The 18,432-nt window shown below is 39.4% G+C and overlaps 1 protein-coding gene across 3 annotated transcripts in view; it reads left to right on the top strand.

The window, feature by feature from the left end:
* The window catches only part of efr3a (EFR3 homolog A), an 83,344-nt gene that overhangs the window by 50,865 nt on the left and 14,047 nt on the right, over positions 1–18,432 (top strand). For all 3 annotated transcript variants that reach the window (XM_083525653.1, XM_083525652.1, XM_083525651.1), the window contains 7 exons: positions 5,819–5,897; positions 6,291–6,426; positions 12,445–12,612; positions 12,828–12,942; positions 13,793–13,844; positions 15,072–15,244; positions 15,393–15,468. In XM_083525653.1, the coding sequence (XP_083381779.1) occupies positions 5,819–5,897; positions 6,291–6,426; positions 12,445–12,612; positions 12,828–12,942; positions 13,793–13,844; positions 15,072–15,244; positions 15,393–15,468 (799 nt within the window). The remainder of the gene's footprint in view (positions 1–5,818; positions 5,898–6,290; positions 6,427–12,444; positions 12,613–12,827; positions 12,943–13,792; positions 13,845–15,071; positions 15,245–15,392; positions 15,469–18,432) is intronic.

Here is an 18,432-nt window from a genome sequence, read left to right as displayed (position 1 = left end):
TTGTAGGAAATAAATAAATCCACGTTCTTGCATTTCAATTGCTTCAACTCTTCGACGCGTTTTGAGGCCAAATCTTAGCCAGAAGCAGTTGGTTTTAGGTCCTTTATTACCTTTAGAATATTCGCATAAACACTGAACCTTTTGTAATCTTAAGAACGTGATTTGACTCATAGCTAAGCCGGGCAATTCTGAATACTCGATTTTGATTGGCTAAATGGTTGAACACGTAAGTTTTGTTTAGTTCATCCCGTGCTCTGTATTATCACTGCCTCATAAACAGCTGCAGCCGCGGCATACAGATAAACGGATGCCACCCCACAAATGCATTTTTTAAAAATTGTTCAGTTCGTAAATTATCCTCCCGCACACTTTAAACACACACAGAAAACATTTGCAAGAATACAGTGAGATGACTTTTGTGTTAATTTGTAGGAATACATTATGCTGTATCACATTTATAGTGAGTACATGTGCTGTACAGTAGTAACATTTTACTTCATTTTATAATTAACAATGATCTTTTTTATTAATAAATTTCATAATTTCTACATTAAAACTCCATAAAAACAATTCCCTATAAGTTTTTTGGTCTATGCTGCTATCCGCGAGAGACCGGGAAAACCAGCCAAACAAATGAATGTGGCAAACGCTATTCCGCAATAAACCGGGGGCGCCAGATTCGGACCGCGGTAATGCTGGGGATTACTGCACTTGATAAATGGGCCGGGGCAGAAGATGGAGAGGCAGTGGGGAAGAAAAGGTGAGAAATATAATGAGGAAAGACACAATGAGTCGACCCCAGCAGCTTCGTTATTAGAAGGCAGAGAAACATGTAATTCACACACACACACACACACACACACACACACACACACACACGTAAGACTCTATCAAATACTGAATATTTAAAAAATATACGCTCCACCTTAATATGTATTGTCCAACCTTCAACAGCAGACACATCGTTTTTACAACTGCCAGTTTCTAAAAGACACCTAGAACTTCAGTCAGGGGTTTTTAACACCAGGATCTGACAGATAATGCCGGGGCTAATGTGCTCTATTTGTGCCGTCAAGACTCGTTAATGAGATGCTTTTGTCTTTGCTTAGTTATTGGCCAATTAGGGCCAAATCTGGATGACTGTGGGGAGCGAATATCAAAGCATTGCATTCAGCCTTTCCGGCCCGTGACACACATCTCCCTTTGAACAAATTCTCTAATGTCACACACACCCAGTGTGTGTTTGAATTCATTTAACTCTGAGTTTTTGTTTGTATCTGTTTATATGCTAATTTGTGTGTTGGTTAGTTAACATCCTCACATTAAGGCGTGTTTTTGAACAGCTTGTTCCCATCGAGCGTTTGAGCTTTTGTGTGTGTGTGTGTGTGTGTGTGTGTGTGTGTGTGTGTGTGTGTGTGTGTGTGTGTGTGTGTGTGTGTGTGTGTGTGTGTGTCTAGGTGTCTGTCGAGAGGAAGGTTTTGAAGTGCATAGAAAGAAGAAAGGTTTAATCTTTAGGGGACAGATCTGTATCTTTGATAGGGAATAAAGGTGAAGGGGGAGAGAGGGAGGGAGGGAGGGAGAGAGAGAGAGAGAGAGAGAGAGAGAGAGAGAGAGAGGTATGGAAGGAAGGATTGGGGAGGCTTTCTTCCAGCCATTCTTAAAATAGCTCAGATTGGGGGCAGATTGACGTCACCATGGAGACTACAGGCAGGCAAGGGAGGAAAAAGAGAGGATGATGGAAGGAAACGAGGAAAGTGGGAAAGGCACGGGGAAGGAAATGTAGAAGATGAAGAAAATAAAACAGGGAATGCCAATATGGAGCACGCAAATGGAGAATGGTTATTAATATACTTCATGCTCCAAAGTTGTAACTGTGCAGTAATTATAAATAAGTATTAATTGTCTATTTAAAGTGCAGGGGGTAATGTTGTTTTATTTCATACTACCGTTTCCCCGAAAATAAGACCAGGTCTTATATACATTTTTGCTACAAAGGTCAGGCTTATATTCGGGGATGTCATATATTTTTATGTACAACAATCTACTGGTACATTTATTTATGTATGGTACAGAAATCTATCTAGCAATCTATCATGTCGCTCTCATTATCAACACGAATTCTGAAGATTCATAGGCACAACCTAATACAACCTGCACACTGATTGGTCATCTGTTTACCATACCTGTCATTCATAAGCACCGGTTTGGGTATTTACAAATACTTTCTGGAAATTGAATTGATATTACCGCTATCATATTATTTATTATTTATTTAAACCGGACCTATTGTTCTACCGTAAATGCCGGCTGACGATCTTAATTAGGGTTTGTTTTCGGGGAAACACAGTAGGCACAAATAAACTGGGTGAAAAATAGAATATAAAAAAATGGCTTCAGCATAACTGTATTATGTGTCTGTGGGAGAAAAAAAAAATCTGTTTGGAAAACTGCAGTTCTGGCTAAGCTGCTTGTCTGTGTTTACATGGTCCTCCTGTTAGTCTTTATTTATAGACTCTACTTTGCACACCGCACTGTCTCTATTCAGAAAGGACAACATGGTGGAATCCGGTAAGCGCCCAGCACAGCCAGATACTTTGGGTGCGTCTCAATCTGCTCCGTAGGTCATAAATTTAGGGGTGGTGCACTGGTAAGGACCCTGTCTGACTACACATTGGGACACTGATGACTCTTTTCGGTGACAATACATGTCATTTTCTCCTACATGGGAGAACCACTCAAGTCGTTGAATTAAACAAGCAACAAACCGTATATATAGAATACAGTGGAGGACGGTAACGAAGTAGCTTGTTTACATAACTGTACTTAACATTTGGGGAGACTTTAACTTCACTACATTTCAAATCTCTTACTTTTTACTCAACTACATTTAAAAAATCAGGCGTTCCTTTTTATTTATGGGGATAAAAACTTAACTGGTCAAGCACACAGCAAGCCACCAATCAGGGTCGAGCACATGCTCTGTTTTGAACTTGTTTTGATTGGTGGTTTCTACTTAACACCAACATACAGTTCAGCATCAGTTCAACAGCGAGCAGAACATTTAGAGAGGAATAAATGATGGAAGAAACTCCCTACTCGAACTCGCCACAACACCCCCGTGGCCTTATTTGCGTAATTTTTTTTTTTCTAAGTACTTGAAAAAGAAAGTTTTGGCCTCATGATACTTTTTATAGATTTCAATCAGTGTTTGACTCATTAATATCATTTTACTAATAGATCGGTGTGCTGAGAGTAACATTGAGTCTTTTCATATCAACCGAGTTGATTAAACAAAGAGTCCTGCGACAAAAATCATAATAGGAACATTATAGCTATAATAAATTATAGTTCTTTGGATGCTTAAGTACATTGGAAGGCAAATTGATTTGTAGTTTTACTTAAGTAAAACTTTGAAGAATCACTTTTACTGGAGTAATTTTTAAGAAAGATTTTCTTTACTTTAACTCAACTACATGGTTTGTGTACTTTCTCCAAAACTGATAAAATGTGAACGTTTAAAATGACTGTCGTAAGTAATCATTCGAGAGACACAATAACAAGTGACTTACATTTGACGTTTGTCCATGATATTTTCGAGCTGAGAGGCACCAAAAGATATGGCATCTTTTCCAGCAATGGAACTTGATGCTCCCTGGGTTTTGCAATGCATTGTGGGATTATTTCAGGGTGATGTCTAACTTTCTGAGTCCCTCCTCTGACTACTGAACTAGTGAGCTGATTGAGATGCATGCATTAAAAAAAGACAAAAAAACACTTGTTTGTTTCATGTTTAAAAAAAAACAACAACACAAAAAACACATTGAAAGCATTTTTCCAAGTTGTAAAAATTGTAATTGGGGAATGAGAGGAATTAGTATTGACATAATCGACATGAACAGAAATGTGAGCTGTGTAATATTGTAGTGTTTTACTTTAAATAATGGGTGACTTTACTTGACAAATCAAGTGAATTTTTACTATACAAGTCCTATTTGGCTTAGACTAATTTTAGATTAGAAAACTGGGTTGAAGGCAATATTTTTGTATATCTGGAATTTTCATCTCATCTAAATTTACATTTACACACAAAGATCAGAATCAGAAACAGCTTTATTGCCAAGTATGTTTATCCGAACAAGGAATTTGACTTGGTGAAAGGAGCTTCCAGTGTAGAAGTATAGATATAATATAACAAAATATAAGTAACAAAGTACAAGTAAAACAGACAATTAAATAAAAATTAAATAAAGGGGTATTTAACCAATAGAAACTTATAGATTTTATATATATATATATATATATATATATATATATATATATATATATATATATATATATATATATATATCTTTTATATATATCTTATCTATAAAATGAACAACCTCTACCAGAAACTTCAAAATGGGCTTTTAAATTAGAATCTTCCAGCAGGACAATGATTCCAAACATGCATCAACTCAAAAATGAGTTTTAACTGACCCCTAAATAAAGGTTTTGCCTTGACCATTATCATGGGCCTTGGAATTTAAGGGATCTTGAGAGATTCAGTGAAAAGAAATGGTCTCTGATACTTTGCCATGCATTCTTCATCCTCATCAGGCATTATATGAGAATGCTCACAGCTGATATCAAGGCAAAACAAGGAGGCACGAAGTATTGACTAAAAGAGTTATGAATTGTGTCAAATACCTTCCGCGATTTTGCGCTGGAGCTCCGCAATGGTGTCGAAAACGCCAACCTTCGAGCCGGATCTTCATCTTTGGGATGAGGGCGAAGTTTGCAAGAGCCGAATCTAGTTTCAATATTTTCAGGGGTTGAGCTCGTTTAAGGTCTTTCTGATCTTTTGTCATCTTCCATCAATGTTCTTTTGCACTGGAAGCTACTAAAAACGAAAGACTAATTTCAGCATCGCCGTATGTCATGTCAACTCTCGCTGTGGAAGATTCGCTCAGTTTCGCGCAGAATGTTACGTGTGCTCTTTGTGCTGATTTGCTGTCCATGATTAGATCACAGACGTGCACCACTCATCACCATTAGTCCCGAAACTTTTGGATACCACCTCGTATATTTAAGTGGTGGTGGTGTTTTTTTTTTGACAATAAATAAAAAGTTTAAACATTAAAGCCATTTTTTCATAGCCATCTTTCTACATATTCACCGTGGATACCAATAACATTCCCTAAATGAAAGAAATCATTTTCTAGTGTAGTATTTGAATGAATAGATCATTTGGTTGTGTTCGGGGTGCTATATGAGCAGTCCTGTGCAATGTCATAAAGCACACGTGCCCGATTCGCTCATGAGGCGCAAATGCCATGTTCATAATCATGTCCATGATGATAAATCTTAATCAGACTTAAAGGTCATGCACATACAAAATGAACAGCATTTTGTGTTCCTAGAATAGCTGTTGGGGGAAAAAAAAAATATGTATGTAATTAATTAAAAGTGCTTCCAGAGAAGATAGTCGTAGTTATTTTGGCATTCTGCACACTGTAATTATAAAACTGCTCATTAAAGATACTAATGTCAAAGACATTGGCGGGAAAAAACACATAAAGCAGCTAAAAATAATTTAAATTCTAGAAAAATCTAAATTAATTGAGTCAAAATGAACATGTGCATCTTTATCAAATTGGATGGAAGTCTTGAAGATTGTATTTGAAATTTGTTTCTATACTAACATGTGTCTAATCATGTTCTGTTTATGCAGGTTCAGCCCTGATTTTGTGTGTGTGTGTGTGTGTGTGTGTGTGTGTGTGTGTGTGTGCGCCTCAGTGAGAGACTGACTAACCCACTCTCTTACTCTCTTTTCCAGGCATTTGGATAATCATCATTTGTGGGATCCAAATGAGTTTGCAGTGTCCTGCTTCCGAATTATAATGTACTCTATACAGGCAAGACCCTCCCACACACACACCTCCACCTATATATACATACACAAAGACATAAAAAAAAAATGCTCTCCTTCCTCTCCCACCAACTATCTCTCATTCTGTTCCACTCCATTTTCTCTTTGATTTTCTTGCCTGCTGATCCCAGGTGTTCAGCATCCACTATTAAAGATAAGAGGCGATCAATTTCACATCTATAAGCGACGTGTTTGTTCAAGGGTTTGCAGGCGAAGGTGGCGTGCGCATCGGCTCGTATCGGTCGCGCACGTGTGAAGGCAGGAATGTTCAGTGGCTGTGAATGATAAGGCAGTGTGTGTGTGTGTGTGTGTGTGTGTGTGTGTGTGTGTGTGTGTGTGTGTGGAGGGGGTCAATTTTTTCACGTTTTTGTTTTTTCAGGCGCAGCACTCCCATCATGTGATCCAGCAGGTTCTGAACCACCTGGACTCACACAGTAACGATACGCCACGGGTACGAGCGGGTATCGTCCAAGTCCTGCTCGAGACTGTCGCCATAGCAGCTAAGGGCCCCGTTGGTAAGAATTCTGTGCATGCGCGTGTGATTAATGCAGGCTGATGTAACATGCCAATCTGAATCTTTCGTTTATTTCATTGTGGCCCCAGTATTGGACCTGAACTTTTGATTGAAACATTACATGCTTTTTTGTTCACCAAGTCAACGTCCCCTTTTATTCCTCCTGTCATGCTCTCATTGTTCTTTTGTCTTTTGCTTTCTCTGTTCGTCAGCGTCGCTGTCGGAACCGACGCTAAATAAGATTTTACATGTCTCGACTAACTAATCCGAGTCCGCTTCACTCATTGTGTTCCGCCTCTCCTTTGTGTTTCGGGTTGTTCTCTTTTAACCTCGCTCTTTTCCACTCTTTTTTTTTTTCCCCCTTTTCTTCTCTCTCTTAATTGCTTTTGTCTCGCAGGTCTTGCTGCTCCTAAAAATCCAAATGCTTACACGTTTCTGAATCCTCCCTTTTCACCACCTAATCTCTGGTTGGGTAGGTTAAATAGCGAGACACACTCGGCCCACTAGAGTCCCTTGTCAGGTTGTAGCCGCTGTGTCTGTTGTTCGATCGAAATCTCCTTATTTTCTAATAATAAGTATTGATGCACACTTCCCATTCCCCAAACGCCTGTTTGGAATTCTCCACCTGAATTCGTTTTGACACACGACCACACAGGTGTCCAATTAACGGAATAAAAATGAAAGATCGGCGAAAGAAAACAAGTGCAGGTGCTTTCAGGCGTGCCTCCTTTGCATCATGCAGTTTAACACACCGACACCCCACCATGCTCTGTGTGTATGTGCACTAAGCAGCCCAGTTGACCTTAGGTTTTAAATCAAGATTGCAGGATGATAAGTAAAAATGGGTTCATTATAGAGGAATTAATAGCAGGAGCTTTAGTCACAAAGACTTCTATTGTACAAACCCGGCTATTGTATGAACTGGAACAGTGACCATAACGATTAGACGTATGGGGAAGATGTCTGTAAATAGAGGTGGAAATTGGGTCATTCACGGTCATTTAAGAATACCGTTCAATCACTGCAAGCAGAAATGCGGGACCAATTTTCTTAAACACAATCAGTGATAAATGGCCACATGGCACGTTTTACCATTAATATTTCCTATACACTATATTTAGCCTATATTGTTACAGCTCTTTATTCTTCAACCGAGTTCCTTATTATTCGCATTAATTAAGGTTGCTGACATTTTGATTAAATGTATGCAGCACTTGACTTGTGCTCAACTACAACTTGGAACGTCACATGTACAACACTTTCAGCATATCGCACAGTTGTTCATGATTTTACTTATGAGTCGACCATATGGACCCTTCGATATAGCGAATAATTTAAACCGTTCCGTCTTTTTTCTCACCTATTCTCACCTATAATTGTTGCTTGTTCAGACCTTAGATTGTAACAAAGTCAATAAACTGTAGACATTATTTTGTGGACACCAAAAGAATTTGGCGTATGGGGAGACGTGTGCATTTAAGACTAATGTAAGACTTTCAACCAAAATGCACTATATGGACACAATATTGTGGACACCTGATAATATCCCATTCCACATTTTGCCCCCATTTGATGTTATGATAACCTTCTACTACTCTGGAAAGGTGTTCCATTTGGAGTATGATTGAGATTTTTTCTCAGTCAGCCACAAGGGGATAAGTAAAGGCAGGTACTGATGTGGAGTGAGGAGGTCTGGGGTGCAGTCAGCTTTTCAATTCATTCCAATGGTGTTCAGTAGGGTTGAGGTCAGAGCTCTATAGCAGGCCATAGAGTCCAGCATCTTTCACTCCAAACAATATTTTTAAGGAAACGACTTTGTGCACAGGTGCATTGTCATGCTGGAACAGGTTTGGGTTTCCTAGTTCAAGTGAATGGAAAATTTCACGCTACTAAATCCAAAGTCATCCTACACAATTGTGTGCCTTCGACTTAACAGTTTGGGGAAGAACCACACGTAGTTGGAAAAGTTGGAAAGAGATCTAGTCACATGACTCGTTCCTTACCTTATTTTCGAAAGTGGAGAAATGTATTCTTGTTAAATACTATGAGAGCAGTACAGTCCTGAATGATTTAACCATATAGTGAGGAGGATTTCTTTTTTGGAGAATGCAGCAGTGCCAAAATCAATAGTTTACAATACGATTTCACCCGGCGAAAAAAAAAAAAAGTGTACTGACTTTATTTTTAGATTAAAATGTTATTGTTCACATACAACATGACCAGGAATAACATTATAACCTGTGAGTAAATAACACTGATTGTTGGCACCTGGTTAGTGGGTGGCATATGTTAGGCAGCAAATTTTGTCCTCAAAGTTGACGTGTTAGCAGCAGGAAAAATGGGCGAGCGTAAGGATTAAAGCAAATTTAAAGAGAGAAGCAAAATTTTGATGTCTAGACGACTGGGTCAGAGCATCTCCAAAACTGAAGCTCTTGTGGAATGTTCCTGGTCTGCAGTGGTCAGTATCTTTTAAAAGTGGTCCAAGGTAGGAACAGTGGTAAACCGGAGACGGGGTCACGGGCGGCCGAGGCTCAATGATGCACGTTGGGAGCGAAGGCTGGACCGTGTGGTTCGATCCAACAGACGAGCTTCTGTAGCTTAAATTGCAGAAGACGTTAATGCTGTTGATGATCGATAGATCAGAACTGTTTTGGCAGCAAAAGGGGGACCAACACAATATTTGGCAGATGGTCATTATGTTATGCCTGATATGTGTACACAGCCGTACACAGCATGATGTCCAAGATACAAAATTAGAACAAAAACTAAATTTTAAAAGAACTGACAGTTTTATTCAGGTAGGAAAGTAGAAAATATAACCTCAGTCGCAGTAGTTGCATGTTTTGCATTATTTGCTTTCTGCAGAAGGTGATTTAAACCGATTTAAATGTTAAATGAGCTCTGCATCACCATTAAATATTTTTTCGACCAGTCAACTGAATACACAAGTCACCATGTTTAATATCTGACCAAAATTTCAGACTAAATCAAAAATTGTTTGTTGAGCTTTGCCTATTTACCCACCAGCTTGTTTATAAATCCAATCATCTCCTTACATATCAGTTACAATGACACACGTTTCATCATTTACGCTATTAGCATGAGGCTGACTTATCTTTCAAAATGTGCCGGGGTTTACAGTTACAAAATCCTTTCTTCGTGATGCTGTTCTATTTAAACAGGTGCTTGTAAATGCTTATCTGTGTCTGTAAATGTCTGTAAATGCTGATCTGTGTCTCCAGTCTCCTGTGTCTCCAGTTCTCCAAGTTTTGGAAAAATAGAGAACACATTAGGCATGGTACACTGAGCTACACTATTCTAGTGACTCTTGGTGGGCCAATGCCATTAAGAAAGTTTTCCTTTAGTTTCAGTTGAATTGAGTTTTATTTTTATAATGCTTTTAACAATGGGCATATAAAATATAGAAATAAAGAGGTTATTAAGTTTAGTCCCTGTAAGTTTATCCCTAATGAGTGAGCCAGTGGTAACTGTGGCAAGAAAAAACTTCACTAAATGTCTATTATTATAGTTCCATCGTGTTTAGGTGTGCTGTTCAGATGGGAAGTTTGTCACCCATCTGTGTATACAATACATGCTAAATGTATTGGGAAACGTGACTTTTTTCCAGCCCTATGTGGTTCTTCCTTAAACCGTTACCACATAGTCGGAAGTACGCAATTGTATGTCATTGAATGCAGTAGCATAAAATGTTCCATCACTTGAAATAGGAAACCCAAACCTGTTCCAGCATGACAGTGCCCCTGTGCACAAAGTGAGGTCTATGAAGATCTGCTTGACATGGTTTTGAGTGGAAGACCTGAAAATAGCATGCGCTGACCTTAACCCTATTGAACCCATTAGAATAAATTGGATCTCTGAATGCCCCCCAGCATTCCTCACACTTCATCAGTACCTTACTTTATAACCAAAGCCCTTAAGGCGGAATGAGTACAAACCTCCACAACCTCACTCCAAAATCTGGTGGAACACCATTCCGGAAGAGTGGAGATTTTTAATAATAGCACATGGAGACTAAATGGGGAATGGGATGATCAAAAAGCAAGCATGAAGCATGAAGGTGTCCAAAAAGCACAGGAATCATTTTAATATTCGGTTTACAGTGGACATTGTCGCAAAGCAGCTTTGCAGAAAGAACTGGATTGGGAATAAACATATTCATGTCAAATTTGTCCTTCTAAGTTTGTCCTTACTGATTAAACCAGCGAGAACAAGGCAAGGAAAAAACTCCATCTGGGTAACACTGAATGCAATGCGCTATCATTGTTAAGGTTATCAACTGATGGGCACTTAAATGCAAAACTGTTTATATGTAAAATATCTATCAAGGTTTATGGAAGAAAAAAAGGTTCACTCTGGAGCAAAAATGAAAGGTTAAAGAATGAGAAATGTTCTCCTGAAAGACTTTTTTTCCCCCTCAGCTATAAAACAGAAAATGAAACCATGTGTGTCCCCAAGCAATTTGTCTCGAAGTTTAGAAATATCAGTGACCTTTTATTCTCCAAGGGAAATGTTCCAGTCGCTGTAGAGTGCAGCCAGTGGCTCATCCCTGTTATTCTGACTGCTAGGCTCCTTCACCTAATTGAGTTTTTTTTTTTTTTTTCTTTCCCTTCTCCCCCAAACGTTATTTATTTATTTTAGTCGCAGAGCCACAAACTGAAGCTGTCGCTACTGTGAAATGCCCATGTACAGGTTCCAAAAGCAACTGAAATAATATTTTTTAATTATTAATCATTATTACTTATGGCAAAAATAATTGGGATCAATCTTTTAATCATTATGATGAGTATCTCCTGTATTTTGTTAATTTTTGTGTATAATTTAATGAATAATGTGCCTGTCATTTATTGTACATGTCCTCTTATTCCCCTTGTCTTCATTGGTCCACAAAAAAAAGGAAAGACACGAGTCAGATAATGCATGTTGTGTTACTGTTAAAAACTAAACAAAAGAAATAAAAAAAATAGACAATGCAAATAAAAATAAAAATTCGTCATAGTAACTTAACAGTTAATGGATAAAGGAAAGAAGAAAAAATTAAAACAAAAAAATTATATAAAAGTTTGTGCATTTGCACAGTAATTATCATTGTCATATATTATTAAATTTCTTTTAGCATTTCGGAAAGCGTTTTGTAAAGGAAAAGAGTGCTGGAGTTCAGAAATGGTGGCAGAGGACGTTTTGCTTATGGCTGCACTTGCCATGTAGCTTGCTGTGTCTCCCCCTAGCTGTACTGCATAGTGACTACATTATTGGTGCCACCCACTGTATTCATGTAGTTATGTCCTATAATGTGGTCACAATCATGCATATACAGTCATTTACATCATTTAAAGGCAAGAATGATGAAATGGAACGTTATAAATGCTTGCATGGATCAACGTAGTGGGAACAGTAGGGTTATGTGTTTTATACAACGACCATTCATAGCATTATGACCACCTGCATGATCTTGTGATGATCCTCTATTTGCTGACAACAGTTTTAACCCGTCGAGCATAAACAGCATTAATTTCTTCAGCAATTTGAGCTACAGGAGCTCGTCTGTTGGATCGGACCACACGGGACAGTCTTTGCTCTCCACGTGCATCAGTGAGACTCCGCCGCTCGTGACCCTCTCGCCGGTTCACCAATGTTTCTTCCTTAGTCCACTTTTGCAGTTTTAGAGATGCTCTGACTCACTCACAATCTGGCCCTTATTAAACTTACTCAAATCCTTATGCTTGGCCATATTTCCTGCTTCTAACATCAATTTTGAGGGCAAAATAATAATTGCTGCTTAATATATCCCACCTACTAACAGGTGCCATGATGAAGAGATAATCAGTGTTATTCACTTCACTGGTCAGAATGTTATAAAGTTAAAACATATAAAATGTTATGTTTTATTGGAATAAATTCGCTGTAAAAAAATGTATAAAGTATCGAAGCACTGCTTTAATGCCTTGGCTTGATGTGTATTTGCCTGATTGCATTCGTGTGTGTGTGTGTTTTGTGAAAGGCCCGACCGTGTTAGAGGTTTTTGACACCTTGCTCAAGCACCTCAGTAAGAGTGTGGATTTCGAGCTGGGCGACGGTTCTCGCAGAAACTCCGGAGGGAGTCTCTCTTCCAGTCGCGGCAAAGAGAGCGAGGAGCGCATCGTCCAGAACGCCATCATTCAGACTATCGGTGAGTTTACCTTGACAATTTCGAGTTTGTCTCCTGTCCTCGTCGATATTTCTACCCACTGATTGGCTCATTTATATGCGAAACGCTTTGGTTGGCTTTTCCACCACGTCCCCACCGGTGACCTTGGATTGAATCGTGTGTGTTATTGCAGCATCTGCGTGTGTTCCTGAATGATGATTTTGTGTGTTGTATTGTGTGCGTTTGTGTTTACACAGGTTTCTTTGGAGGTAATCTACCAGATTATCAGCGTGCTGAGGTGATGATGTTCATCATGGGGAAAGTTCCGGTATATGGAACACCTTGTCCTTCTTTGGACGCTGTCAGAACTGGGTAAGAGCTCATGCGTGTATGTTTTGTGCGTGCGTGTCAATTTGTGTGTGCATTTTACTGGGCATGTTAGATGTGTGTGTACACGCGTGTATACTGTGTGTGTGCCTATGAGTGCTTGCAAATGTAGTTGTGTGGGTGCCAGTATGTGTGTGTTTGGGGCTACTTTGTGTATAACTGCATATTATGTGTGTCTGTATATATGTCTACCTACTGCAGGTTTGCCTGTGATTGTGTGTGTGTGTGTGTGTGTGTGTGTGTGTGTGTGTGTGTGTGTGTGTGTGTGTGTGTGTGTGCTTCTTTTGAGTATGTCTGCATATTCATGTGTGTGTGTTTATTTTTACCTACTGCAGGTTTGTATGGGATTGTGTATGTGTGTTGTATGTATGTGTGTGTATCTGTTTAAGTGTTAATTTGTGTATAAATTTCTGGGTATGTTAGCTTTGGGTGTTATTGTGTGTGTGTGTGTGTGTGCGCGCGCGCCTGCGACTGTAGTGTGTATGTGCATATGCATGTACGTGTGTGTTTGTGTCTGTATATTTGTCTAAGTACTGCAAGTTTGCCTGTGAATGTGCTTGTGTGTGTGTGTGTGTGTGTGTGTGTGTGTGTGTGTGTGTGTGTGTGTGTGTGTGTGTGTGTGTGAATATGTATGTGTATCTATTCCTATATGTTTTTGATTGTGTGTTTAGGTTATGTTGCACAACCACACTATTAGCATTGAAAATGTATTGAGACATAATCAGGTGCTTGCAGAGCTTCTACATCTGCAGTTTAGCTTTGCGTGTGCTGCACTACAAACCGAGTCATTGTTCCCTTTTTTTCTTCTCCGTCTCTCACACTCTGTTCCTCTCAGGTCGCAGGGTATTAAGAGGATTCAAACGATGCTCCTCAGTTCTCTCATTATGGTAAGTTGCTTTCAGGCATCCACTCGTACTACACAACTGTGTTACTAACAGCGAGGCGTTTACTAGGCGCCATGCCTGCCAGGAATTATCGATTGCGGCGATGTTTTGGAGGCCTTTTATGTGTTTGTGTTTGTGTGTGTGCGTGTATGAGGTGGGAGAGGCGGGACAGGACAAGCAGATGAGACGCAGGTGTGGACTATTGGCATTGCCTCTTTGACATTACAGCCACCCGCTGTGTGTGTTTGAGAAGGGCAGAGAAAAAAGAAAGAAGGAGAAAGAGGGTTCACGATCGCAAGCACACAGCTGCAGCTGGGTCTCATAATCAACAGTAAAAAGCTGTCAGTCAGCCAATTAGGGCTCCAGAATGGCTGGTTGTGTTCGTGTGCCTGAGACAGAGATGTGAGACGCACTCAAAAACCAGTGCGTTTTGTCCCTAAACTTTTCCTCAGTTCAAAGCCAATTTCCAGAAATTTCCCAGTGGATTTCCGAGCCCATTTTCCAGAACCTTACCACCGGGCCGTGATTTAGCCTCTCCGTTGCCATGGACACAAACCACGTTAATTGTTCTCAGGCAGAAAAGGCCTCATTGGCATATTCCCTTGCAGTGATTAGTATGGAATGATTACTCTTTCATGGCCGTATTGATACATGATTAGCTATGTTTTTTTCTTTTCGCTGAAATCAGAAAGAGCTTTATTGCCAAGTGTCTTTACGCTTACAAGGAATTTATTTTGGTGACAGAAGCTTCATTGCGCATTTTTTATTTTTATTTTTTTATTTTATGGAATTGAATGAACAAACACGACGACTTTAAACGCAGGAACAAGGTTCACTTCAGTTCTATGTACAGCGCTTTAAACGATGGACATTGTCTCAAAGCAGCTTTACACAGATAATGCGGTGAATATTAAATTTAAAAAGACAGCGAACATCCCACAAGAGCTGTAGTTATGGAGATGCTCTGACCCAGTCGTCTAGACGTCACAATTTGGCCCTCGAACTCAAATCCTTACGCTTGCCAATTTTCCCTGCTTTTAACACATCAGCTTTGAGGACAAAATGTCCACTTGCCATGATGAAGAGATAATCAGTGTTTTTCACTCACCTGTTGGAATGTTATAAAGTCATGCCTGTTGAATTACTTATTTTTAGTGACTTGTAATTTCCAGGTTTTCAAAGACCCTCATACGTCATTACAAGGTCATGTTTTTGTGTGCGTGTGTGTAGGTGACATCTGGATTTAAGTGTAAAACAGTGAGTGCTGGTTTGCCAGATGCGCTCCTGGAACCTCTCTGCTGCATCTCGCTTATGGAAGACAGCGAGCTTCGGCAGCTGGTCCTCGAGATCCTCCACAACATCATCGATCGGCACGACAACAGGGCCAAACTCCGTGGCATCCGGTGCGTCGTTAAGTCCATTCACAAAGCTTGTGATTGTGTGTGTGTGTGTGTGTGTGTGTGTGTGTGTGTGTGTGTGTGTGTGTGTGTGTGTGTGTGTGTGGCTTTATGCTTGAGAATGTGTAGATAATCCTATATAATCTGTTTTTAGAATCATTCCTAACGTCGCAGCTTTGAAAATAAAACGAGAGAAGATCTCCAAACAGGATGTCGGTTTCATGAAAAAGGTATGCCATCATATACACACACTCTCATTCTCTCTCTCTCTCTCTCTCTCTCTCTCTCTCTCTCTCTCTCTCTCTCTCTCTCTCTCTCGCGCGCTCTTTCTCTGCTGCTGCTATGGAAACATGAAATTCTGGAGGAAGGTTCATTCTGAGAAAGATTCTTCTCTTATGCATAATTGTTCAATGAAAAGACAATGATTTAGTGACAGGATGCAACATGCATAACCAGGATGCTCTGGTTTTCCTTCTAACAAATCTGCAGTACATATATAAAGTGCATGATAATGTACAATACAACAACATGAGCACAAACCAGCAGCCGAGCAAATGGCAAACGCAGTACTCCGAACAGGATATCAAATTACCTACGTTTCCATTTTTACCAGACCAGCGTTTCTTGTGTCACAGGCCGTCCTTGATTGTTAATGCGTGTTGTGACTGGATACCATCAGGGCAGACGCTGCTGCAGGAGACATTACATAGTCCGGTGGCCACAGACAAAAATTGCATGAATAATGCTTCCTTGGACATCACAGTCCAAGATCAGTAACTCCAGCATGATGCAGTGAAGAGAAGATGGGTAGTGCTGAGCCTGATCGCTCTGTTCTCTTTTTTTTCCCCGTGTTTTTATTTTTAAAAACACTGTTCAGGGTTGTATGAGAAATAAAAGCCCTGGTTTACTTGTCTAGCTTGTTCAGGCACTTCGGATCTTCTGGGCTGTTACCTTTTCACTAGAGTGCAGCATCGAGGAAGACACTTATCCACAAAAAAATTAAATTATAAAAAAAAATAAAACTATTAATGTTTGAGACTTCTGAGGTTTCAAGTAATTGTCTAGTTTCTAGGGTTATTTATTATTATCTTATATTATTATCTTATTTCTGTTGCCTGACCGCAAAGTGACAAAACCTGGAGATCTGAAGTCAAGGCAATCTCGGCATTCGAGAAACAATATGAACAAGAAACAAAATTAGATGCTCCATTACTGGTCATCATCTCAATTCTCGGATTTAGCTCACACCCATGAAACTTGTGTTCTAGAGATAACAACACATAATAAATATAAATCAGGTTACTATAAACATTCGTTAGTGGCTGGAAGTTCAGTGGAGCATCTCGTAAAAGTTTGAGTTTTTGGATCAGTGAGTTTTTGGATTTTTGCATCGATGCATTTTTGTATTCGAATTATTCGAGTTGCTCATGGAATCGTTGCAGCCTTATATAAATGTACACATTTTCTGCTCGATATCTTGAATTTTGTGGTCATTTTAAATGCATTTTAATAGACTGAATCATGCAGTGAAAGGACGCACTCTAAAAGAGTCTAACCTGCTAGAATTGATTCTGTAATGTATGTATGCACTCTGTAGGTGTGTTTTGTTTATGTTTTGGGATATACTCCATAATGTCAAATCATGCATCGTTAAAAAAACGATTATTATCATAGACAATATACACTATGTGTCTAAAAGTATTGGGTCTCCTGGTCATAAGAATGGTATGTGATTTTTGAGCATTGCAATCCACATTTAGTCCCTCTTATAATTCTCTTCACTCTTCTGGGAAGATGTTCCACTAGATTTTGGAGTGTGCTTATAGATATTTGTGTTCATCAGCCACAAGGGTATTTACTAAAGGCAGGTACTGATGTAGGTGAGGAGACCTGGGGTGCAGTTAGCGTTCACATTCATCCCAAAAGTGTTCAGTAGAGAAGAGATCAGAGCTCTACAGCAGGCCACTCAAAATCTTCCTCTCCAAAGCATGTAAACCAGATCTTCAAGGAGCTCACTTTGTGCCTAGGGGAATTGCCATGCTAGAACAGGTTTCCAAGTTCAAGTGAATGCAAAATTGTATCGTGCATCTAAAGACATCCTGTACAATTCAGTGCCTCCAGCTTTGTGGTAACAGTTTGGAAAAGATCCACATATAGCAGGAAAGGTCGGGTGACTTAATACTTTTGGAAATATAGTGTAAATCCTTCAGCCAACTTGTAAACTTGTCCATTTTCGAATCGATTAATTTTTATATGTACAGCGCTTTTAACAATAAACATTGTCTCAAAGCAGCTTTACACAGATAAACCGGTTATAAAAGAATGTGTAAGTGTGTCCCTAACGAGCGACCCAGTGGCGACTGTGTGAAGGAAAAACTTCCTGAGATGGTATTAGGAAGAAATCTTGAGAGGAACCAGACTCAAGAGGGAACCCCTCCTTATCTGGGCACCGAATGTCGATTCATTACAGTTAATCGTTGTTGAGGTGTGCAGTGAGGATAAGTTGAATAAGAATAAGTTGGCCTATCACTGCTGAGGTGAGGGTTCATTTTAAACGAGTCAGGATGGTTCAACATCAACAGCCCTAAGATCCATGAAGTAACTGAGCAACACAAGCACTTTGAAACTGAGGATTAATTTGGACTGTAATTAATAGGTTGCATTTAAATTGCAGTCATGATTTTACTATGTAAAAGTGCATAGTTTTATTCAGCTTTTTCAGCTGAAAATATCAAATGGCTTACATCCCATTCAGACATAGCAATTTTATGATCTGGATTTAGCATTCTATATCCAGTTCAAATTGTGTGCACACATTAAAAAGTAATGGCCTTTACTTGCTACAGCTCTTGAAAGCTTATAGAGAGTTTTTCCCCTCAGGTAATCAGTATCTACTTTTAGTTCTTTCTGCAGTAGGTTTCTGTATAATGAGGCTGGCAAAGTGGGGGTGGGGGGGATGGGGGGGTCAGTGTGAGATGGACCCAATCCTTAAGTTGTATAATTATGCCAGGACCCAGCTGGTGTTCAGTATGCTGGGATTTCTTTATCTTCTTATTTAGGCAAGGTCAAACTGAGAAGTGAACATCTTTTTATGTCTGTCTCATTCTTCTATCTGTATCTTTCTCGCTTCTATTTCATAAAAGAAAACTCAGCCCTCTTTATTTGATCCAGTTGCTTAAAAGCTACAGTTTTGA

Source organism: Silurus aristotelis (genome assembly GCF_946808225.1).
Source record: "Silurus aristotelis genome assembly, chromosome: 22".
Classification (NCBI taxonomy): domain Eukaryota; kingdom Metazoa; phylum Chordata; class Actinopteri; order Siluriformes; family Siluridae; genus Silurus; species Silurus aristotelis.
This window is presented reverse-complemented; position numbering and strand designations above follow the sequence as displayed.